The sequence below is a fragment of the Oreochromis aureus genome, linkage group 6 (assembly GCF_013358895.1).
Source record: "Oreochromis aureus strain Israel breed Guangdong linkage group 6, ZZ_aureus, whole genome shotgun sequence".
In the NCBI taxonomy this organism is placed as follows: domain Eukaryota; kingdom Metazoa; phylum Chordata; class Actinopteri; order Cichliformes; family Cichlidae; genus Oreochromis; species Oreochromis aureus.
In genome coordinates, this window is record NC_052947.1 from 8,866,580 (window position 1) to 8,883,291 (window position 16,712).

Genomic DNA, 16,712 nt, shown 5'->3' on the forward strand with positions numbered 1-16,712 from the left:
AATTTTTTCGACAGCAGGACTTACGGCTTCACATTTTCAACATATGTCCCCACTTCAGGAAGCAGAGGGAAGAGTGAGGCAGAAAGGATTTTCCCAAAATTGAAAATTGTGGAAGTGGAGGCAGACAGAGCGGTCAGCAGATGAGGTGGAGGAAGGACTGATTTAAGAACAAGGCGCTGGAAGCTCAGAGGAAGACATACCAGCTTCTGAGGAGCCATGGACAATGTGATGGCACCCACCATCACATTGCATTATGGATGGAAAAATAGGAAAAACAATGTAATTTAGGCCTCTGAAGTTTTGCATAAGGAAAAAAATGTCAGAGCACACAAACCAGAGCATGGTGCTCATCCCTGATGGCAGCATTAAAAATGAAAACATTCTGGAGCATATATGTTCACACCATGACTCAGATAACCAAGATATCCCAGTTATACCCAAATTATTCTTCAAGCTTAGGTAGCCCATTAAGGTAACAAATGGTCATGATGTCCCTAATAAGCTAGAAAGAATAAAGCCTCCTGTCAGCTATGTAAAGAGTGGTCATTGTTTGCAGACACAAATAAAATGCAGGGGACAAAGGCGAACATTTGATGCAGGAATGATGAAAGGAAAATACAGTCTAATGATAGAAAACAAAAGACCAGGACCCACAAGGAATAATTCCACCAAGAGGGGAAACACTAGGAACACACAGCAAAACGATGACTCAAAGGACAAGGGGACATGAAGGCAGTAAATATAAATGATAATAAGGCCAGGGATAACAAGACAAGGGAATATAAAGCACAGGTGACAAAACACTACCAACGTAAAACAGGAAGTGACTAAACAGAGATGACAAATTCAAACATACAAACCTGACACGGCGGGGCACAGGGGGAAACTAGGACAAACAACAACAGACTGTACAAACATGCCAAACAAGAATAAACAATGAACATTAAAGAATAATAAAGGATCTTCAATTATTGCACTTGTCACTCAGTTATTCCTCAGAGCTCACGTCTCCTGCCAAGTTCATTTTTATAGCATTGTCACCTGGGAAACAAAATTATTTCACATGTAAATAAAGTTAAACACATGCATGCTGTTTGTGAGAGCATCGGCTGCACCACAGCAGAAGCTCCAGCCGTGGGAAAAAGTTCAAACCGCAGTTCACCTGCTGGAGAAATGTTTAATAGGTCATCGTTACATCAGTGGAAAAGTTCACAGAAGCTAAACTTCCCCTGTTGAGGTTGGAGCTGAGGTGGACTGATGAAATGTCAGTGCCTCTGTGGCTTTCTTTGATATACTAATATTGTTGATACAGTTCGATGTGCTACGGCAAAGTCTGCAATTAGTGATGTTTTTTCTTCTCTGATGGGTTAAGCATTTGATTTTCTTCTACAAATCCCCGTCCTTTCCATTTGCAGCTTTGCCAGATTGAAGTCAATGCTTTCATCTCTTTGTAGTGTTTCTCTGTGAGGACTGTGTATTTAGCAAATAGCTCTTGGCCAACAATCAACCACAATAATAAAAGCACCGGCAGATGAAGTGAATATTTTTGATCATCTTTTGAAGGACATAGTTCTGCGGGGAAACCCTAACATTCATGTGGATGTTAGTTTAACAAGCACTGCCTACCTCAGCAATGCAGCCAAACAGCACACCTTCACGGGGCATTCCCCAGTCACAGGAGAATGCACCCTACCAGGAAAACAAAAGTTAAAATCCAAGGATGTCCACTCATCTATCCAGCCTAACCACTGTATACTCTGTATATCTTCTAATTTGCATTCTAAGATATTAACAACTTTTACATCATGCTGTCAGGGGGCTGTCCAGTCTGTCATGTGTTTCGTGTGTGTGTCCAGGTTGTCAAGCTTGTGTGTCATGTCTACGTTCCATTATGTTTCCTGTTATATTTTGAAAGTCTTGTGTTCCCATGGTCAGTGTGTTTAGTTTTGCTTCCCTTGTGGTGTCATGTTCATTTGTGTCAGCTGTGTTTCCCCAGGTGTTTCCACTCCCCTCATTATCCTTCTCATTATATCATATCTTTATCATTATCCTTATGTGTATTTTAGTCCTCTGTCTTCCTCCGTTCAGAGTTGGTCCGTCTGTTTACCTTGTGTCAGGTCGGATCTCAGAGTCTTTCACGCAACTGTTCTTCACATTCATGTCTTGTATGTACCTGTTCAGTTCCATGTTCATGTCTCTCGTCATTGTTTTCATAGTTAGTTTAGTTATTTCACACTTTAGGTCTTCTTGTCCCTTTGTTTTGCAGTCAGCCTAATAAAGGCTCGCTTTTTGTTTAAACCTCTGTTCTTCTCTCACATATCTGCATTTGGGTCCACACCGCAAACACACCGGCCCACCGAGCTGTAACACATACTAATATTAAGCATGTTGGGGTTTTGTTATTTGGGTTACATGTGCTGGAAGACTGAGTCAACTGAGTACCAGAGTTTCTTCTCAATCAAATACAATTCAAAAATGCATTAAAGAGCTCTGTCTGTTAAAAAGCATTTTTAAAGCAAACTATTCTGCATGCTAGGTGAAAAAAATGTGACAATTAATGTGACAGAAAAACCATTTTAATGTGACGGGGTACTAATGGGGGAATTTACCACTTAGACAGTCTGACCATTAGGGATTTTACAGGCTGGGGAAAAATACATAGTTTCAAGATAATGCCAAAATACGCTTGATCAGAAATTCCATACAAACACCACAAACTAAAGCACTTCCTCTGAGGTGAGTAAAGACCTTGAATGAGGCTTACTAGGGCAACAGGGACCATAGAAGGGGGATTTGGCACATGCACACAACACAAACTAAAACTGAGCACCAAAGTGTCGCATAATAAAGGTCAAGCTATTACTGGTCAACAACAGCCAGTCCTGTTCAGCGAAGAGGAAAAATAAAAAGGTGTAAAATTACTGTCAGCTGGATTTAGTTAATGGCAGCTTGGCTTAATATTCATGACAATCAGCTATCATGATGAAAGCAACAAAAACACTTGGACTTCAACCAATTTACAAGCTTGTTGGGGCCCTAACAAAACATCTGCAGGGGGCCTCCAACCAGCATTGGTTGGTCCAACCATTGTTTATTGTAGAGGCTAAGTCTACGCTTGAAGTCATTGAGGTGTTCAGTGAGCAGGTTTGGCGTGATGCCACTGTTATGAATGAAAACCTGCAGTACTGATAAAATCCAATAACTCCAGCGTTGCTTATCCTGTCAGCTTAAGCATGTATTGCTCAACATTGATTGCCTTTGCCATTCCACAGTTCATCTTAATATTCAACATAAATCACAACAGCACAGCGGTCACAAGCTGTTTGGTCCCTCCAAACAACAACACCCTAATTAAATCTTCCTACCTTTAATAAGATAAGATAAGATAAGATAACCTTTATTAGTCCCACATGTGGGAAATTTGTTTTGTCACAGCAGGAAGTGGACAGTGCAAAAGTTGTGAAGCAAAAATTAGAATAAAATAAAATAAGAATAAATACAGTACACAACTGTACAGAATAGAATAAAATAAAATACTATATACAGTAGAATAAAATAGAATAAAATATACAATAAGATAAAAATAGAATACAAATGCTTTATACAACTGAGTAAAAAATACAACGATGCCAGGAAGATTATTGCACTTAGTGTTATTGCACATGTGTGTGTTTGATCAGTTAAAGTCTTTGTTGTGGAGTCTGACAGCAGTGGGGAGGAAAGACCTGCGAAATCTCTCCGTCCCGCACCGTGGGTGCCGCAGTCTCCCACTGAAGGAGCTGCTCAGTGCTGTCACAGTCTCATGCATGGGGTGGGAGATGTTGTCCAACAGGGATGACAGCTTAGCCGCCATTCTCCTGTCTCTCACCACCTGTCATTTACAAACACAACAAGTAACACATAGCGACACACATAAGGTAATAAACAGAACATAAAACACACATACACAAACATATTATAAATAGAGTTGGTTTTTTGGTTTTTTTTTTTTTAATATTTAGTTTGGGTTTCCAAGTACAGCAATAAAGCTGCCTTCTTAAGTTAATTCCCTAGTCTCCTCTAAAAGTGCCACTAACCCATCCTCTCCTATCTGGCAGTCCTCAGGTGCTCCACTGCTTGATCCCTGTCTTGCAAACACGTATCCAAGCTATACTAAGCTACTTGCCTGCCTTGTCTGGTGGAAAACCTCTGACACAAGAAACACAGAGAATGCACAAAATAAACTTGGCACATAATGACAAGCTGTGGGAAGGGAAGGTTTTTGTAGATCCAAGAAGCAGTTTATTACTGTGGCCAGCAGCAATGGCCACATTAAAAAAAATCAAAGCTGGTATTGTGCAAATTTCAAGTATAACCAAACAAAACTAACTCTGTATAATGAAGCAACCTGTGAAACCAGAGGGAGAAAAGAGTGACAAAGCAACACTAGCCAAAGAAAGACAAAATACACATGAAATACTTCAGTTTGCCAGAGAGCACAAAAGTATTTCAGGTGAAAGACAAATGTGCTTAAAATGTCTTGGGTGCAACCACAAGTCAGCCATAATATGTCGATAAACACATGTGTAACAACACCTCAGGCAGTTGTGACAGACAGAGACTTAAAAAACCTTTATCACAGCTTTGTTTTTCTTTGATTTGTTTGGTAAATAGACTTTAGTCAACATGATTTACAGTTACATATAAAATAATGACCTAAACATTTTACCTATATTATAATAAATCCAGTCGATTTTGACTGTTTGCAATAACTTTATAGAACTATAATATTTTCTTCTGCTGCGTTTTTTTTGTTTTGTTTGTTTTGCCTGATCTCTTTGCCAACAGATAAACAGATGCATAGAAAGGCTCCTATCTGTTTCTATGCATCTCTGCACTGTGTCTATTTCAGTGCATGTGAGTGTATGCTGGCCAGAGGTGACGGTGTTTCCTGTGAACTGACAAGGAGTTCGTCATCTCTCTTTGTAAATTTCTCACTTCTCTTCGTAAGCCGCATGAACGCAGCTCTGTCTGGAGAACAGTACAAAGGGGGGTGAGTAAACCTAACAGTTTTGCCTCTTTGATGAGGTACTTGGCAAGTCGTCATTTTGAGTTATGGCTAGCTGCCCTCCTGTTTTCCGAGCAGCCGCATTGCTCCTGGTTCTCTGAAGACACAATGCGCAGCCCTTCAAATAAAACTGTTTTGTGTGTGTGTGTGTGTGTGTGTGTGTGGACAAAATTCAAGGTGAGAAAATATGCTTTACGGGCGCTTAAAGGATTTTGTTGTAGAGGTGCTAACACAGGTTGTAGTCGTAAAGGATGCACGGAAAGGACGTAGCGACTGTCCTTTATTGAGTGGGGAATTATTCCGTCCATTAAGATACTAGAAGAGCACCAACTGATGTCAGTGCCATGTTTCTTTTGATGGGTGACTTACACACGTCTGTTTTCCCGGCTCATTAATCACTTCAGTATTTTTATCTGAGCACACAGGAGTACTTCTAACCTTTTGTTTCTTCATCCCTTCTTAGGTTTGTCTACGATGGAAGCTACGGCCAAGTTTGACTTTGAAGCTAATGCGGAGGATGACCTGAGCTTCAAAAGAGGAGACTGCTTGAAAGTAAGGATCACACACAGACATGCAAACACTTCCTTGGTTTGCTTTTAGCAACAGCACTCTTCACACAAGTTATAAAAAGTTGTCAGCATGCAAAAACATTCAAATGTCAGGTTTTATATATATATATATTGCATATAATCCAGAGTATTTCCATGTATATTAGTGCTTTATCACACTTGTACAACAATGGTGCACTGTACTATTCTCTGAAGCCCTCTTCAGTTCTCTGTGCAGCCAACCACGACTGCATCCTGCTGCTTAAGTCCGAGTTTCCTTCCTGTTTACGTTGCCATTGCAACAAAATCTTTATATCTTCTTGACAGAATCAAAAAGTAAAATCATATAGCAGAGGTGAACGCACAGATAACATCAAACTACCAGACAAACAGATACAATAATTCTTGACTCACCTTTCACACATTGCTTTTGTTAGCTAAGCACCTTGCTGAAGCATTAGTTCAAGTATATACAGCTGCAACCTTAATCTAGGTGCTTTATTGTTATGATATGTTTCAAACCATGTGAACAATGGAAAAACATGTTCCGGTGTAAACCTCTCAGAAAAGCTGTTAAAAGTGAGGTCTCCTGTAAAAAGGTGTTGGCTTTTGTAACCCGCTGCAGGCCGAGCCAGTTTTATTTCTGCACTGCAGCATGTAGCGCAGGTACATCCACTGCACCCGGCATTAAAACACTTCCATCGGTGTATTGGTGTATAGCATGTGGACATACACAAAAGGTATACAAGGAAATGGATCAGCAAATAACTTTACAAACACCCACAGCTATCTCACACAGTCAAACCACAAACACACACACGACTAATCATAACTGAGAGAAAAAATATTCTCAGTTTCCTCAGTCTAGGTCATCTGGTACTTTGGCCTAGTAAATGGCTTAAAAGGACCCATCTATATCTATATGTTTATATCTATATCTCTAGATATAGATATATAGGGAGTGCAGAATTATTAGGCAAATGAGTATTTTGTCCACATCATCCTCTTCATGCATGTTGTCTTACTCCAAGCTGTATAGGCTCGAAAGCCTACTACCAGTTAAGCATATTAGGTGATGTGCATCTCTGTAATGAGAAGGGGTGTGGTCTAATGACATCAACACCCTATATCAGGTGTGCATAATTATTAGGCAACTTCCTTTCCTTTGGCAAAATGGGTCAAAAGAAGGACTTGACAGGCTCAGAAAAGTCAAAAATAGTGAGATATCTTGCAGAGGGATGCAGCAGTCTTAAAATTGCAAATTTTGCAAATTTTTTGCAAATTGCAAAATTGCTTCTGAAGAGTGATCATCGAACAATCAAGCGTTTCATTCAAAATAGTCAACAGGGTCTTAAGAAGCGTGTGGAAAAACCAAGGCCCAAAATAACTGCCCATGAACTGAGAAAAGTCAAGCGTGCAGCTGCCAAGATGCCACTTGCTTACCAGTTTGGCCATATTTCAGAGCTGCAACATCACTGGGTGCCCAAAAGCACAAGGTGTGCAATACTCAGAGACATGGCCAAGGTAAGAAAGGCTGAAAGACGACCACCACTGAACAAGACACACAAGCTGAAACGTCAAGACTGGGCCAAGAAATATCTCAAGACTGATTTTTCTAAGGTTTTATGGACTGATGAAATGAGAGTGAGTCTTGATGGGCCAGATGGATGGGCCCGTGGCTGGATTGGTAAGGGCAGAGAGCTCCAGTCCCACTCAGACGCCAGCAAGGTGGAGGTGGAGTACTGGTTTGGGCTGGTATCATCAAAGATGAGCTTGTGGGGCCTTTTCGGGTTGAGGATGGAGTCAAGCTCAACTCCCAGTCCTACTGCCAGTTTCTGGAAGACACCTTCAAGCAGTGGTACAGGAAGAAGTCTGCATCCTTCAAGAAAAACATGATTTTCATGCAGGACAATGCTCCATCACACAGCGTCCAAGTACTCCACAGCGTGGCTGGCAAGAAAGGGTATAAAAGAAGAAAAACTAATGACATGGCCTCCTTGTTCACCTGATCTGAACCCCATTGAGAACCTGTGGTCCATCATCAAATGTGAGATTTACAAGGAGGGAAAACAGTACACCTCTCTGAACAGTGTCTGGGAGGCTGTGGTTGCTGCTGCACGCAATGTTGATGGTGAACAGATCAAAACACTGACAGAATCCATGGATGGCAGGCTTTTGAGTGTCCTTGCAAAGAAAGGTGGCTATATTGGTCGCTGATTTGTTTTTGTTTTGTTTTTGAATGTCAGAAATGTATATTTGTGAATGTGGAGATGTTATATTGGTTTCACTGGTAAAATAAATAATTGAAATGGGTATATATTTGTTTTTGTTAAGTTGCCTAATAATTATGCACAGTAATAGTCACCTGCACACACAGATATCCCCCTAAAATAGCTAAAACTAAAAACAAACTAAAAACTACTTCCAAAAACATTCAGCTTTGATATTAATGAGTTTTTTGGGTTCATTGAGAACATGGTTGTTGTTCAATAATAAAATTATTCCTCAAAAATACAACTTGCCTAATAATTCTGCACTCCCTGTAGATATAAAAACTACTACACAGCTTACTGGAACACTTGAACATCACAGTAAAACACAAAGTCTCTACATAATCATGCATCTTCAGGGAAACTTAAAGCACTGTTAGTACAAGTGACAGTGACAACCGATACACTTGGAGAAGTAACAAGAGAACCCCAATAAAATGGTTTTGCAGGCGATTTCTCCGTAGCTCCCCTGAATTTTCCTTGAGTTTTGCTTTTTTATTAGTTTCCTTGTCACTGCTGGTAGCACCAGACAATACCTGCAGCCCATTCAGGTTGTACATGTAGTCTGACTCGTACAGGAGGGAAGTGTTGCTGTGTCTTCCAGCACAGTCTCAGGAGTGTAGGAGGAGATACAAGGAGACAGGCTGTTACACGGGGACAGTGTTGGTCAAGTTACTTGAGAAAAGTAATTAGTTACTAATTACTGATTACTTGTCCAACAAAGTAATCCTGTTACTTTACTGATTACTTATTTCCCAAAGTAATTAGTTACTTTATTACTTAGTTACTTTTTAAGAACATGACACCTCAATATGTAATAAAGTAATAGATCTTTCAGCCCAATTCTATTTTTTCTGCATAATCCATCATATAAAATTGAATCAAATGAATGCAACAGTCTTTGACTTGAAGAAATTAATTTAAAATTTAAACCTATTTTCTGCATATTCCAGCATATAAGATAAAATAATTTGTTGTGTTTACACTCACTCTTTCAAATATATGCAAGTAAAACACAAAAATGAATAAAATCAAAGATTCAGCGACACTAAGTCCTGTTGCTCTTAAATCTATTTTCACCTGTTTAGCAGGAGTGGGGCGGGTGGACGTTTGCCTGATGCTGCAGCTGTTGTGTCAGTGGGGGGATCCAGGGGTTTCTCTGTGAGTTTCACACACCCGTGGCAGCGTGCTAGGTGCTTGCTCAGATTTGAAGTTAAATTTTTTTGCTATAGAAAGTTTTCTACAGTTTTTTTCCCACGCAGAGTGAACAGCGGACGCTAATGTTTTTGTCACTTTTTACAGAATCAAACTCAAAGAAATGTCAGTACTTCCACGCTTTAATGCTGCATGGTCGTACTCTCTCCCAGCGTTCCATATCATCCATCGCTGATCTGCACACATCTGTTGCTGCCACGGACGTTGCACACTCGTACATCAATTGTCACAAGACACTCTCACAAACAAAATCACGATTTAGTAATGAAATAGTAATCCCTTACTTTACTCGTTACTTGAAAAAAGTAATTGGATTACAGTAACCCGTTACTGCTGTAGCTTGAGTGCCTGTGTTGTTATTTTCAGTTGTATTCCAAAATCTGCATTATGTATTGTCAGAGTTTAGTTGGCAGCAGACAGGGATCTGCAAATAAGTAGAAGGCTGTGTGTATACACCAGTAAGTGACAACTTTAGCAAAACTGGTCTAATATAGTGAAGAACCCTCTTGTATCACTGAACTAGAATTGTTCTATCGGCACATGGACAAAAAATTATTGTTTAAGACAGGAGAACAGAGGACCCTTTGGGTCCTGTGGGTGGTGGGGTGGGTCCCACTTTGATCAGGGTTATTTAGCTGCATCCCCTGGATGTCTGGATCATCTCCAGTTGAGCAGTTTTGGACTGTTGTCATTACCATGGAGGGTGTGGTTGGTTTGCAGCAGTGTTTAATCAGGTGGTAGGTAAACAAAATCCAGTTAAATAAATGTCAACAACCAGTGTGTCCCAGCAGAATGCTGTGCAGTAAAAACAATCATTAATGTTCACCTCACCTGCCAGTGAATTTAAGCTTGTGGCTGACTGGTGGACATGTGCGCGTGCTGATGCACAGAGATCAGGCATTGCTCCGGGCGGGAGTGGCTGTTTCACTGTTGACACGACAGTTAAAACTCATTTTAAGATACTTCATTTTGACATAATTGTGATTACAGTTATTATTTTTTATTTTATACTATGTGGCTATTGTATGTTTGTCACATTCATTTTATCGTTAAGTAAATTAGTTTAAATGTTTAATAATAAATAATATGTGAAAAAGTTTGTAATTACTTTTTTCTGCCCAAAAAAGTACAAATTGTTCAAAAATAAGGTCATAATGAAATAATGTGATATTTATAATCCCTATATATTATTCCCTATTGCTTGTATGTTGTCAATACTAACAATGGCAGTAAAAAACATAGATTTAAACAGCATTATGGAGAATTATTGTTACTTTGACCTTCAGACCAATCTATTAACCTTAAAGGAAAGGTCAGAGGTCAAATGTGACATAAATCCTTATATCGTACTTTCTATATGTTGATAATAAACACCACTTGTAATAGTCATAGTGTTTTAAGATATAAGACTTTTTGTTCATTTTGACCAATAAATCATGAAGTTGACCTTAAAGACAGATTTTCATGGATGGTTAACATGATCTGACTGTTTTCATGTATGTGTGTTGTGTGATTGTGTAAATTAGATTCTGCAAACTTCTGGGAACTGGTACAGAGCAGAGCACAACGGAGCTATGGGTTTTGTCCCAAAAAACTATATCGACATTCACATCCCCAGGTAAAACCACGTTTTCAATTTTTTTTTTTCAAATTAACCTCCTTCTACACTCTAAAAAGTAATTCAGAGGCTTAGTAAATATCACTATAAATATAAGTTAGATGAGCCTCATAAAATCTATGAATATCCTTTTAGTAATTATTTGAGTTTGATAAGTTGAAATAAATGTCTAAAATGTTAACGTATGCGTTTGTGTTAAATTAAGGTATTTATTTACATTTATCTCAGACAAAAAATTCAGTATGTGGTTCACAGAATACTATCTTTGCATGTACTTAATATTTTTGTTTAAAATTGAATCAAAATATTTGAGAAATAGGTATCTATACTCATCAGTATCTTGTACTAAAATCATTAATTATTCAAATCAATATTATTTATTGTCAGCAACTACAACTGAAAAGTGTAAGTAAAACACGATAACCTAGAAAAATTGAGTACCATGAGCCTTTTTCATTGTTTTGTTCATTTTGTTTTGTAAATACTCTGAGCTTTTGTGTTTGCTCTCCTGGTTTGCCATTTATCCCTCAAGTATGTAAGGCTTTGAGCTAAAAGGGAAAAGGCTCTTGTCTTTTTAGTGCTTGTTTATTTCGAGTTATTGCCATGTTTATAAAAGTTAAATTTTCATTTGGAAAAATGTTAACATGTGGTCATTTTTCATACATGTATTATGAAACACACAACTACATATTAGTTTGTTTGGTTTTTTAGACTTAGACTACCAGTGAAATACAATAACATTCATATTTGAATGTTCGAGCCCCGGCACCAACAGTCTCAGTCGCCTACTGGTGGCGCCAGTGCGCCCCAGGGCAGCTGTGGCTGCAGTGTAACTTGCCATCACCAGTGTGTGAACGACTGAATGATTCACACACACATTCAGGATGACTGAATGTAGTGTAAAGCGCTTTGGGGTCCATAGGAACTAAGTAAAGCGCTATACAAATACAGGCCATTTACCATATTTAATATTAAGTACAATTTTGATTACGTTCAGTTTACAATATTAAGTAAATGGAACAAAATTTTGGATTAACTGACCATCTATATTTCAGTTACATTGAGCAAGCATGTCAGTGTTATTTACTCAATTTTTTCATGTTTGTGTAACAACTATAATTATTCATTTTAACTTAATATTTTTAAGCTTTAGTTATTCAATTGATCAAGTATATTGAACATATTTGACTGGTGAAAAGTGTTACCTCAAAAATTTTAAGTAAATGTCAGTTTTAGTTTTTAGAGTGTAGCTTCTGTATTTATGTATTTACACCTGTTAATAATTTTAATAATAAGTACATTATGTACCTGATTTACATTTACTTACTTTGCTTACTTACTTTAGCATGTGATCACTTTATCCTATATTGTTTCTTGCCTGCAAAAGATGCATTTTTGCTTCCTCAGCTCCTTCAGCACCATCAGGTCTTGTGTCACTGCTTGAACTTCCTGCTCCTGATTTCCTACCTCTGTTCTCCCCTGTCTCCTTAATAACTCCAGCTGGTATCAGGAAAACACCAGTCGCAGTGATGCCCAGGAGATACTGATGTCACAGCCCGTGGGGGCTTTTCTCATACGAAGCAGCCAAAAACCAGCTCCAGGCGACTTCTCCATCTCTGTCAGGTGCAGTTAGCATGTTTGAGTTTGCAGGTTATCTTTACCCAACTAGCTAAAAATTGTGTATTCAGACTAATTAGGATCTATATGCCTAACAACTGCTAACAGCTAGACTATTAACATTTACAATTCTGTGCCATCTCTATGATACATGTGCTGTTCTTCCATTTCACCGGCATTATATACATCTAACAATGTGCAATGCTGGTGTATAAAAGAGGCAAATGTTTCTTCAAATGGAGTCACACAGGGTCACTGTGAGGGGGAGCTTCGCCCACTGGTGATGCCTTTCATGTAGGAATGCAGTGACTCAGCCTTTGTCTGGGGAATCCACAGAGCTCCTATTTTTCCTGGTTTTGGAGAAATACCTCACGTATTTAACACGCCTTCTCCCCATTGCAAGATGTGACATGTAGTCTTGTATTCAGGGTGAAGAAATTACAGTAGACATGAATGGCTCGCTTTTGTCTATAGTGGTTATCATGTTGGCTTCCAGTATCCACAATTTACATGGTGTGTGTGTGTTTATTTTTTTTCCTGCACCGTGTTTTTTGCTTTGCATGTTCACTGCTCACCATTTAATTTTGCTCTTCTCAGAATTCTTTTTTTGTCAGTGTTTCTCACCGTCACACAGTTGTGGGCAAGAGTAAGTATGAATATGTGCTAATTAAGAATCAACCACTTCCTTCAGACGATTCACTTTCGTTCCTTCTCTGAAACCTACCTGCTTGCAGCAGTCTGATATTGATGAGCTAATCTTTTAAAGTCCAGACCGATACTACTAAAATGATGAATACCTGAGGCATTCAAATTTTATATTTAAACTATAGAGACTTTTATATTGTGTTGTTTATTTTAACAAAACTTGTGTTTAAGGTCTTTTTTGTATGTTTGCCATAGGTTCATCAATGTTTTCTCTTTCACTGCACTGTTGCATGCTGACGCAATATAGTAGCAGCATATATTTGTGTGTGTGTGTGTGGGCGTGTGTGTGTCCGTGTGTGTATCCGTGTGTGTGTGTGTCCATATACTTGCTTGTGTGTCTGTGTGCATCCGTGTGTGTGAGTGAGTGTGAGTGTGACAGCATGTGTGTGCGCTCACGTCTGTGCTCTAAATCAGACAACAGCGAACCCTCTAAGCAAATAACTGAATATTTAATTTTGATATAAAAACTTTATGTAATTATATAATTATAATTATAAAGACGTTTCATCTTTTAGATTTGCATACATTGTTTTATTTACCTTATCTACCTCCTCCCTCCCTCTGTGTGGCTAGTTGCTGCAATGAGATCGTGGCTGTTTGTTTACTCTGGCCTAATTACAAAGCTCTAGTTTCCTTTATGTGAGGGACACTCACCAGCTACTGGATAAGTTCTAACTTGCTTCAAAGTTTTCCACTGACACAATAGCACAGTTGCTGCACGTTTCTTGGCTGCACTTCCATGATGCGAATCTCCTATTCCATCACTTCTCAAAGACGCTCTGATAGGTTGAGCTCTGGTGACTGTGGAGGCCATTTGAGTACAGTGAAAGCACTGTCATGTTCAGGAAACCAGTGCGTGATGATTTCATGGTGTGTTACCCTGTGTGAAGCAGTCATCAGAAAATGGGTACACTACGGTCATAAAGGGATGGATATGGTCAGGAACAATAGTCAGGCTGCCTGGTGTGGTCTTCTGCTGCTGTAGCCCATATGTTTCATGGTTTAATGACTTCTGTGCTCAGAGATATTCTGGTCATAAGTGGTTATTTGAGTTACTGTTGCCTTCCTAACAGCTTGAAGCTCCTCTCCTCTAATGTGTGGCATTTTCTTGACTTGAGTTTGTTTTAGAACTTGGATTTTATGCTATTTATCCATAAATATTGTTGCAATTCATTACTGCCTTTTTACTGCTCTTTTTAAACTTATTCTTTTAAAACTGTATTTATTCATTTAACTGTGTTTCAGGCTGGGTAACACCCGACAAAATGACAATAAACTAATTGAGTCTTTACCCAGAGAACTGCAGCTCACAGGATATTTTCTTTATTTCAGACTATTCTCTGTAAATGCTAGAGATGCACACTAACGATCATGCCATGTTCAAAGTGGCATAAATCCCCTTTCTTCCCCATTCTGATCCTCAGTTAGAACAGCAGCAGGTTGTTTTAATCATGTCTAATTGCCTAAATACTTTCTGCTGCAGCACTGTGATTGACTGATAAGATACTTGTGCTAATGAGCAGATGAATAAGTGTACCTAATAAAATGGCTGGTGAGGGTATAACAGCGCAATATCTCACATTTTATGAAGATTGAACAAACATAATTTAAAAGTCCTGTTCTGAAGTCATTGTAGGACATGGAATAAAATTCAGACATGCAGATAAAAAGGATCCTAGTTTTCATCTTATACCCTTTTAGACATCCAGCAGATGTTCAGCACTTCAGGGTGATGCGTGACAGCAGGGGGCAGTACTACCTGTGGTCAGAAAAGTTTCCCTCACTCAACCAGCTGGTGGAATACTATAAAAAAAAATCCATCTCCAAACAGAGTCTACTATTGCTGAAAGAGACACAAAAAGAGGTAAGGGCTAAAGTTGAAACCTGCCTGGAAATGTACACAGTCATTGTGTCATTATTACTGTTGTCACTATCTGGTGCTGTCAGTGGATTTAACTGGAGACACAGAATGACAATGTAGCCATAAAGGAAACGCTAATGTGACTTGTTTATGCCCCAACAGGAAAGAGGAGACTCAGATAAGCTTCTACCTCCTCTTCCTATTTTTCCACGTTCTGACCGCGCGCCTTCTCCAGCACCACGACAGGTATGCAACTCTGTTTGTATGCCTGTGGTTACACTGATGACTGTGGACTTGTGATCTGTGAAATGTGTGTAAGATACAGTGTCCCTGTCCATATAGACTGTGTGACTGTACAGTTTCAGTTTCAGGCATGCATGCACAACCTTTAGTCAGAGCAGTTAAGTCTCTGAACTTTGATCTGCTGTACACTTTTATGTGAATTCCAACTTCTAAGGAGCCTAGAATAACAATTATAATAAGCCCCAGTGGGCATTTATAAATTACATTTGGCTCTTTTTTGCCCAAATTCAGACATGTCTGTCTCTTTAAATCTCTGCACATAATAAATAAAACGTTGAAAATTGTGCTGAAAATTAGCCAGTGATAGTTAACTGATAACATATAAAGTATTGATAAGTTTATCTATGTCTTCTATCTTCCCCTCTTGTATCTAGCGCAAAACCTCCCACACAACACAGGTCAGAGCCCTGTACGACTTCAAGGCAGAAGAGGCGGACGAGCTGGAGTTCAGTGCAGGGGATATCATTGAGGTTTTGGAGGTGTCTGACCAGACTTGGTGGAAAGGTCAGCTAAGGGGCAAAAAAGGCCTTTTCCCCTCCAACTACACCAAACCCATCTGAAAGGACCGCCCACAGGCAAATATCTGTAAAACTACTGCAACTTTTTAGTCAAACATCTAATGCTGATTTTGTTTGTGTTTGTGAGATTAAATTTCAAACTTAGAGCAACTAAAAACTGCTAGCAGGAAAAGGCTCACCAATACAACAAGCATGTGAGATTTTAATTTTCATCATGTCAAGGATAGCGTTCATGTTTGTCATTGACAAGACATAAAAAGCCCAAGTCAAGATAAAAACATGTTTTTTTTTTGTTTGTTTGTTTTTAATGGAAAAGTATTTCATGTATCGATCTGTCCTTCCCAGTGGTGATGTCTAATTCAGTGCTATTTGGTAAAGTATTTAAGTTTCAATTGTAAGGTGCCTAATGCTATTATTTCAGAGAGAAATCATTCCATTTACAAATGCATTTTACGCATGATCAGTGTCGCCGCATGAATGCTACTCTGTAAACTTTTTTGTCAGTCTTATGATTAAGTTTGTTGTAATTTTTTGATCACATCATGGTGTTGGATTCCTAACAAGGGCCATGTTTTAGTACTGTATGAACTTTTGAAGTTGTTGCTGATTGCTCAGACTCCACACAACAAAAAGGTATTGTGCAGACATATTATAAGTAAACCATTCAGAGTCATATGTGTGTCCATGTCTGAAAGGTAATAAAAGCATTTTAGGACACTCTGAAGTCTAAAAGTAAAAGTTCTTGTGTGTCATGTACCGTATACTAATAATACAGCAGATCTGTATTCCAGTATTTCAGTATTCGGTTGTAGCCTGAGTATTTTAAGAACAACACAAATGTGTTTTAGACATTCTCAAAACAGACCCTAGAATTTGTTTCACTTTATTTAGGACATATGACACTGCTTATCTTGTTTGGGCCACATATAAAGTGCGTGTTTGTTCGGTTTATTACCTGGGCTGACCTCATCAAGGCTGGTAAGAAAGGAAAGAAAACTCCCAATAGCTTC

General features: G+C 38.8%; 1 protein-coding gene across 4 annotated transcripts; it reads left to right on the forward strand.

Annotated features, from left to right (window-relative positions):
• The first annotated feature begins 2,088 nt into the window (after window positions 1-2,088).
• On the forward strand, window positions 2,089-16,422 carry grap2b (GRB2 related adaptor protein 2b). Of its 4 annotated transcripts, XM_039613059.1 has the most exons (8): window positions 2,089-2,165; window positions 4,892-5,032; window positions 5,511-5,599; window positions 10,607-10,698; window positions 12,199-12,321; window positions 14,722-14,884; window positions 15,044-15,127; window positions 15,559-16,422. In XM_039613059.1, exons 3-8 carry the CDS (start codon window positions 5,522-5,524, stop codon window positions 15,742-15,744), a joined length of 726 nt encoding a protein of 241 aa, XP_039468993.1. In that variant the 5' UTR covers window positions 2,089-2,165; window positions 4,892-5,032; window positions 5,511-5,521; the 3' UTR covers window positions 15,745-16,422. The 4 variants fall into 4 exon arrangements, with proteins under 4 accessions (XP_039468993.1, XP_031591927.1, XP_039468995.1 ...); XM_031736067.2 differs by lacking the exon at window positions 2,089-2,165 and having other exon boundaries at window positions 4,886-5,032; XM_039613061.1 differs by lacking the exons at window positions 2,089-2,165; window positions 4,892-5,032 and adding an exon at window positions 5,119-5,224.
• The last annotated feature ends 290 nt before the right edge of the window (window positions 16,423-16,712 follow it).

Excerpts from the sequence above, each read along its gene's own strand:
- grap2b (XM_039613059.1), top strand. The coding sequence starts at position 5,522 with ATGGAAGCTACGGCCAAGTTTGACTTTGAAGCTAATGCGGAGGATGAC. Across the intron at positions 5,600-10,606 it reads AAAGAGGAGACTGCTTGAAA|ATTCTGCAAACTTCTGGGAA; the intron begins GTAAGGATCACA and ends TGTGTAAATTAG. Across the intron at positions 10,699-12,198 it reads ATCGACATTCACATCCCCAG|CTGGTATCAGGAAAACACCA; the intron begins GTAAAACCACGT and ends TAATAACTCCAG.